The 8,882-nt window shown below is 27.3% G+C and overlaps 1 protein-coding gene across 1 annotated transcript in view; it reads right to left on the reverse strand.

Moving 5' to 3' along the window:
• LOC107455072 (putative inorganic phosphate cotransporter) overlaps positions 1–8,882 on the reverse strand; it is a 33,861-nt gene that overhangs the window by 22,572 nt on the left and 2,407 nt on the right. The window contains exon 2 of the mRNA XM_021145937.3: positions 348–391. Coding sequence (XP_021001596.2) covers positions 348–381 — 34 coding nt within the window. The 5' untranslated portion in view covers positions 382–391. The remainder of the gene's footprint in view (positions 1–347; positions 392–8,882) is intronic.

Below are 8,882 nucleotides of genomic sequence, written 5' to 3' on the forward strand. Positions count from 1 at the left end.
AACGTACTCAGTTCAGGTCGTTGGCGAAAATTGTCAAACTTTTTTGTTCTTATAATGGTTTTGCACTATTCCATTACTTTGTACATATTTAGTAAAGTTTATTTCGTCAACCGTTATGTTCTATTACGAAATGTAAAATTTTTTTAGTTCCAGAAAGTACGATAAGGAATCTTTTTGTTTTAATATCAAGGCTGCCAACTACTACGCTTTTTATAGAGCAACAAAATGTTTCATAGAAGTTACATACAACAAACAAACAAACAAAAAACAAAAGCTTTCAAAATTTTGTCCAATTTTGCCGACAATTTTATTAAGATAAACAGAACAATAAATATAAAGCAACTTACCTAGATACATTATTCCTAAGAAATTATTTATCATTTCATTATTCCTAAAATACAAATAATTTGGTTATTATCTAAAGATGATCTGCTTAAAGAAAAAAATAAAACAAAATGTAACCTGTGTAGGTTTATTTATTATTACTCAATTATTATTGTCACAGAGTTCATTGCTAACCAATTATATATTTTACTGTTACCCAATTTATTATCACCAAATTTATTGTTACCAAATTATAATTATTACCCAAAATATTGTTACCCAATAACCCAATTTATTGTTACCCAGTTTAGTGTTACCAAATTTATTGTTATCTAATTATTATTACCCAATTTATTGTTACCCAATTATTACTAAACTTTAGTCACTATAACTTAAAATTTCAATAATTTTATAGCTATTAACTTTTACGTTTTTGCAGAAGATTTTTTTCAACGACATTAAAATGTAATAGATATTTAAAAAAAAAATTTGTTAATTTTTTATTAATTTTATTTATTTATTAATTTGCAAACTTGGTATTTCGTCATGAATTTCAACGCTTTAATTTTACTTTTTAAATTATTTAAAAGCCACTGCATTTTTTTAAAAATTATAGTCAATTTTATTTCAATGCACGAATAAATATTAAAATTATCTATGGCAGGGTTCATACAAGAGGAGACAATAATGTTACAAATTTAAGTATACTAATTTTCACTTTAAAGTTAAAAATTGGAAACCTGTTGCTTAGGTACCTCATTTTGGAAGCGTTAAGTAATGTGGTACATGCAGACTTATTAAAATATACATTATTTAATTAATTTTTCTACTACTTAAGTTTTTTAAGGACCATGCAAATCATCTGTAACAATATCATAGCTATGAAATAAAATGATTTCATCGGGAAGTTTTTTTATACACCTGAATTGGTTAAGTATTCAGTTATGTTTTTATTTTGGTTCTTCAAATTTGATGATTTATTATGATTGTGCAAAATAATTTAAATAAATATATACACAACTTGAAATAATATTCTGCGAAAATTACTTTAATCACTAAGAACTCTGAAGAAAATAGAATTAAATTACTCTTTGAATCAAGCTATAATGTAATCGTTTTTATCCTGGTTCTACAAATTTGATGTTTTATTATGATTGAGTAAATTAATTTAAATAAATATATCTAACTTTAAATAATATTCCTCAAACATTACTTAAGTTACTAAGATGTTTGAAGAAAGTATAGTTCAATTACTCATTAAATTAAGCTATAATGTAATAGCTATGTGATTTTTTCCATGTTTTCATTGACTTTGAACAGTCTTGATCAAAAAATCAAAAAGATCATTAATTACTCTAATTCATAAAAAAATTTATTTTGCTTTTAATTTTATTAAGTAATGCAAATGATTAAATTTATTAATTGATAATTTCAACACTTACATTTACATTAAAGGTCTTTAAATTAATAAAAATATCTCAAGAAAATATTATTAAATCACTATTTAAATCGAGCTGTAATAAAATAGCGATGATTTTGCGTAGTTTTCAATGAAGGCTAATAGTCGCAATTAAAATTTTATAGCATATCCTAATTTATAAATAACACTCTTAACTATTGTGTTGAGTAAAAAGTCATAGCGTTTTTCCTTTTCTCAAATTTTTGGAAGGCATATATTTACACAAAAAGTGAAAGGTGTATCAATTATATGTCTTTGCTTTTGTTCTATTACTTTTAGTAAAAATTTGGTGAGTTTCATAACCCTCGTTCGTAGAAAGACCAGTCTTCATTTGCGGAAAAGCGAACTGAATTACAGCCACATCTGAATTTATCGTAGCAAGGAGTTTAGAAGAGAGTGAAAGAAGTGGAAGTTTTACAACTCAAGGTCAGGAGAGTACGATAGGTGGGGCAATACGTCCCATCCAAACTCCAACAACTTTCAATTGGACGCCAAATATGCGTGGTCTCGCGTTCTCGTAATGGAACACTACCTTTTTAAGATTGATAAGCTTAGGGATCTTCTGGAAGAGAATTACGTTCAAACTGTCCTAGTGCCTACAGTACACGTCTAGATTGATTGTTCCGTTCCCTGGTCGGAGCTCAAAAAACACCATACACTACTTCCAATCCCAATAACCTGTCTGTGATGAAGTTTTGTTTTTTTATTCGTCAATGGCGAATCCTCATCGCGCGACGAAACCCGTATCACTGCTCACACAACCATATACACACCATTTCTCATCACCATTTATATCAAAACAACCATTTTTTTCAAGAACTGGTAGTTTTCTTCACGTTTCAAGAACTTCTTAGAGTTCATAAGAAACACATCTCAGCTTGCTTACGCATCCCAGTTTCTTTAGATGTATTTTAATACTTTTTTGAGTGATTTTAACTGTCCCTGCAATCTCTCGCGTCATGTAAAGTAGGTTCGACATGATGAGTGCCATTATTTTGTCATATCATCAATATAACTAGGCCTTCCTGATCTTCACCGTAAACTTTACGCAGCTTTTCACAACTTTGATACACGTTTTTCCATTTACTTTGATAAAATAGTAAAATATAGCGAAAATGAAAACATTGATTTTCCATGTTTAACGTGTTGTCAAGTCTCCGAAACTCAACGAAATATCTCAATTTGTTCTTTACAATGAAGCTTAAACTGACTGTTATCAGCGGCATTGAAACTACAATTATAAATGGTTCAGGTATTTTGGAAACTGCACTACTGCCATCTGTTGCGAAAAAAACGCTATTACTTTTTACTCAACCCTATATGAAATAATGAAATGATGTAAATGACTAAAATATAATGAAAATGACTAAATTTCCTAATCACTATATTCGATGCTTAAATTCACGCTATACATTTTTAGTCCACTATGCAATCTTAAAATACACTTTAACCAATCTTTAATTCACTGAAATTGTGTTGCAGAACCATGAAATAATTGTTTTCATTTATATTAATAAATTAAAATCAAATAAAAGGGATAAATTGAAATAATGTTAATTTCATAAGATTATTTAAAAAATCCAATTACTTATTTCTATTATCCATTAACAATCCATTATTATTGGTAATCTAATTCGTAAAAAATATTAGTTCGCTTTTACCCAGACTATGCAATGCGATTTAATATATAATTATTGCTATTTTCAAAACTTACAATCACGCTAAAAATTGTTAATTCTTTAAAAAAAAAAATTAGAAGAGACTTTTAAATCATTCATTGAATTTTTTCTTCTTTAAATCATTAAAATTAAATTTTAGAAACATGAAATATTTTTTTTTTGCTTATAATAATAAATTAAAATCAAAATAAAATAGATGAAAAAGAAATAATGTTAATTTCATAAGATTATTTTAAAAATCCATTTATTTACTCTCATCATCCATTAACAACCCATTATTACTGGTAATCTAATTCGCAGAAAACATTAATTCGCTTTTACTTAGATTATGCAATGCGATTTAATATATAATTATTGCTATTTTCAAAACTTACAATGACGCTAAAAATTGTTACTTCTTTAAAAAAAATTTAGGAAAGACTCTTAAATCATTCATTTGATTTTTTTTAAAATCATTAAAATTGAATATCAGAAATGCGAAATAATTTTTTAAATTTATAATAATAAATTAAAATCAAAATAAAGTAGATAAAAAGGAAATAATGTTAATTTAATAAGATTATTTTAAAAATTCATTTACTTACTCTAATTACTTATTAAAACCTCAGATTACTTACTTACTCTCTTTCGGAAAAAAAATAAATCTCGTTTTTATTTATATTATGCAGTGCAACTAACATAATTTAGTTATTGTTATTTTCAATACTTACAGTCACGCTAAAATCCTTAAGGTAAAAGATTCCTCACTTAGAAGTTTTAAGAAAGGATTTTTACTCATAAAATCAATTCTTCTTTAAATCACAAACATAGTTCTTTTTAGAAAAATAGCTAAAATTGTAAATCTTAAATTATTATTTTATTTCATTTACAATATTGAATTAAGATTAATTGAATAAAACAAAAAGAAATAATCGTAATTTCTTAAGATTATTTTAAAAATCTATTTACTCTTGCAGATCTGTTTCAAGTGAGAAGCGATATTTATTTTCTCTGCTATCATCCCATCATGACAATGAGTTTTATCAGTTTTTTTTCAACTCAATATTTTATTTATAATGGTTAAAGCTATCTATTCCAGACGAGTGATTAATTCATCTAAACTGAAGTGTTCTTAAATACTTCAAAAACTGAAGCTGTAATATCCAATTTAAATTCGTTTCGAAAGAATTTACGAAACCGAAAACAATGAATAATCAAGTAACAAAACGATAAATAATCAAACAATTCAATCTGAATAAATTTCTGCCAAGTCCCAATTCACATTGTGAAAGCAAAACTTTTTTTTTTCGTTGCAAAAGGCATCTACCATTCATGGTAGTCGATATTATTACAAGCTTTTGGAATAAAATTTTCGACACATGGAACAAGTTTTTGTTTAGCGACTATTATTAGACATGAAAATAAGCATCCACCACTCGCCACATGGCGAGTCAACAGAAAGGAGTGGCGACTTATATTAAATAAGCATACGAGACTTAAATGATAAAAATTATTAAACATCGTTCATGTGTTTTTATAATTTATTGATAAAAGAAAAACATGAGCGGCGATGGCTCAAGGATACAGCGTTCGCATACCTGCCAACTTTCACTCTGTCCGAGAATGGATTTTCAGAGGGGTTGTAAAACAATAAACGAAAAAGAATCTGGCGCAAAAATATATTTTTAATTTGATTCCGTTGAAATTCGCTTACGCAAGATTTATTATGCTTTTATATATTTATTGTAATTATTTATATATAGTGGTGGTCAAACTCATTTGTAATTATCATTATAATTCAAAAAGTTAATTGGAATAACCTGAGTTGGCAGGTATGCGTCCGCCTTCCAATGAGGTGAACCGGGTTCGAATTCCACGATGGCTGGTTGTTACGATTCCGCATCCGGCTTGCACCGACCACAGTGCTGACATGAAATATCCTCAGTGGTAGACGGATCAAGGGTTAGAGTCCCTTTGCCGTCAGGCTAACCTTGGGAGGTTCTCGTGATTCTCGTATATATTTCGGACATTTACCATTCGGACATGATTATCAACACTCATCGATAGAAATTAACTACCAATTTTAGCCATTCGCGGTAATATATACGTACATTAAATGTATCTTGCCATACTAAATATTTTTAAATAAAGTTCTTTAAAGTCAGTATGTTTAGCTAAAGTTTGCTATATTATTTTTATTATTGTTATATTAATTTTTTATAACCGTAGATTATGTCTACTACGATTTTTTTAATATAATTTTATCCGAGCTAAAAAAAAAAGAACGTTTTCCAAAACGTGGCTATTAAATGAGAAAAACCTATCGATATCAGTGCCCGACTCATTAGGTTTGAGGAAAAAGTGAAGTTATTAGAGTTTAGTGGCTACTAACCTATTTAAATTTTCAGGTCTAACTATCATCTATTAAACAAAAATAGACATATTCAACCTCTCGTCATGAAATTATATTTCCCTCATAAGAATACACTTTCAATTTTTGTTTCAAAATAGCTCAAACAAACTTAAGCGTAATCCGTTAATTAACAACAAAATCGTCCATTTCGCATTTTTGGACATAAACTATGTTATTAGTATAATTTAATTTTGGGGAAAATTTGTCAAAAGTTAGTGTCTTTAAGTTTTCTCTTATATTCTCTAAACGCTACGTAAATAATCTAACTTAATTTTTATTTGAATGATAAAATCGCACTTTAATTTAAATAACAAGCATCTTTAAAAGTAGAAAAATAATATTTTCGGAGGAAAAATTAATTATTTTATAATTAGTATTATTTTATAGTTTGAAGTTTGCTAGTACCCGGTGATATCCAAACTGGTCGGATAACATCACGAGAAATAATGAATAGAAAATGTTGTGTTTCTTACTGAAATTTTTATTTATTTACACCTTTAAATTAATACCTAGCTATGGGTACCAAACTAATTATGCATCGAAGTTGCCAGGTACGCAAAACAAAAGTATACCACGGTAGCAATAAAATACATAAGCAAATAATTAATCTAAATGAAGTAAAAGACGTAAACGAGGAAGAATTACATTTCAACATATTCGATGGGCATACGAAACTGTTTTTAATTAATCTCAAGTTAATTAATATTCTTACTTATGTGGAGAAACTTAACTCGACTTTAACACTTCATTTTGCTTATAAAAGATCCGCTGACGCTGAGCTCGTAGGTCACATGTGTGGGTAACCGTGATCTTCTTCTTCTTGAAGCAGAACTATCCAATGTCTATTTGACATTAAAATTACCTTAAAGGGCTACATACTATGAGATAATTTGAAATTAATGTGCTAATTGCTTAGAAAAAAAACTAACTTTCAAATAAAGCATGAAAGCTTTTTTAATTTTCTTAAACAGATTTGCTTCAATTTTTAAAATTATACTAAGCTCGAATTTCAATTTTAATTTTATTTATCTATTTAAATACCACAAAATTAATATTATGCTCTAGATGTTCTTTATTCGTTAACTGTTTCATCTCGCTTAAATTAATAGAGCTTAATCCATTTCATTTTAATAAGCACACTTTTTTAGTTTAAAACTACAAACTTATGTTGTTCGAACAATTAATAACTAGTTCTTGCTGTATTAAATATAAATTAATGGAATAATAAAGTAAATTTAAGTTTAACTACGCGCGTATTACATTACTTATGCTTTGCAACTTTAAGAACTGTTTGGAAATAAAAATAAAAAAATTTAAAGTGTGTCATGTTCGTTGCCAATAACATCATCCCGAAGAGAATATTCACCGTCATACTTAAAATTGCAATTCATGCAATGAGCCTATTTGTCTTATTAAAAAACAAAATTTTTGCTCAATATCAGCAAAATAACCTAAATTTAGTATAATGACGGAAAATGGAAGCGGCATGAGGAGTTAACAAAGGTATTTCAGTAATAAATAATCACAAAAGAAATCTTCGGGAAAGGAAAAATGATGACATTAGCAAAGAAAAGTAATATTTAAGTGAACATTTTCCAATTGGATAAAAACGATCTGTTTTGCTCTGAGAAACAAAAATGAATGCGAATTGATGAATGAGATTCCCTGATTTGTTATGCTCAATCCTTTTCTTCGGAGTTAAATAAAACAACAATTTTTTTTACTAGATAATCAGTTTAACAAAAAATTTGAAATTTAATTTAAATTTGATATTTACTATAACAAATTTTATCATCCGAATAGAGCCTTCAGGCACATACATTTCTGGGGTTCTTCAAATCGTAATTTTGAAACAAACATACATATTGTCGATGGACAACTGATTTTGAATAATTTGAAACATAATAAAGTAGACACAATAAAATAATTTAGGCTTATGCCCATTTTAATTTTTGTTGATTTAGACAGGGCTGCTAACTTTTTACTCTTTTAGTAAAAATTTATTCCAGTGATAGCTATGTTTATGTTTTGATGTATATTTTGTTATTCTTTTAAACTTATTTACCACAACACTACATGCAAATGATTTAAAAGTTCATATGCAACGTCCTTTTATTGCAGATCATTCGTGGTGAGGCTTTTGAAATGTTGCCGAAAATTCTGACAGCTTTAATTTTGAGATATCTAATACTCTATTGAATATTTTGCAAAAAGCGTCGAAGTTGGAAGGCCTGATTTAGAATTCCAGAAACAAATATTAAAGACAAAATTTTTATGAAATTCAAAGGACCACTGCCCAAGCTTGTAAGGCCTTGTAATAAATTAAATGCTTATATTTGGTCATATAACATTATGCTCAAAAGGTATACAATTTATTTTTGTAGATTGTTTGAGTTTGAAACAAAATGCATTTTTTCTTCTTTTGTCACGTTTTGGATTACTAGAACGAAAATGTGTGCTTATTTTTATTTTTTTTTTTTTGTAACTCTTACAATGCTTCCTTAAACAATTGAACAAGCGAATGGAATGAAAATAAAAAATTATAACTAAATTTTGTAAGATATAAAAATTGAATAAATTGTAATTCATTTTTAAATAAAATAAATTGTACTAGGATGAAAACGATATATGTTGAGGTACTACAAAATTTTTTATTGTGTTCGGCAACAAGTGTCTTCCCGACTTCTTGACTCATCTTTAAAAAGTCTTGGGGAAAAAAACATTTAGAAATTTGTTTATGAATTTACAGTAAGGTATTTTAACTTTTTTCTAAAAATCTGTAACAAGAAGAAATATTAAAAAGAATATAGTTCGATTTATGACAGAAAAAGAAATAAAAACTTAAGTTGTTTCATGCAAGTTTTAAACATTGCAGAGCAAGCAAGGAAAAAGTTTGACACTCTGCTTCTTTGCTTCTTTTTTTATTAAACTTTTTTTTTAAAAAAAACATCTATAAAATATTAGTATTTTTTTAAGAAAAAGTGTTTAAAATCATATATATATATATATATATATATATGGCACGGAG

This window comes from Parasteatoda tepidariorum, chromosome 6 (assembly GCF_043381705.1).
Source record: "Parasteatoda tepidariorum isolate YZ-2023 chromosome 6, CAS_Ptep_4.0, whole genome shotgun sequence".
NCBI lineage: Eukaryota > Metazoa > Arthropoda > Arachnida > Araneae > Theridiidae > Parasteatoda > Parasteatoda tepidariorum.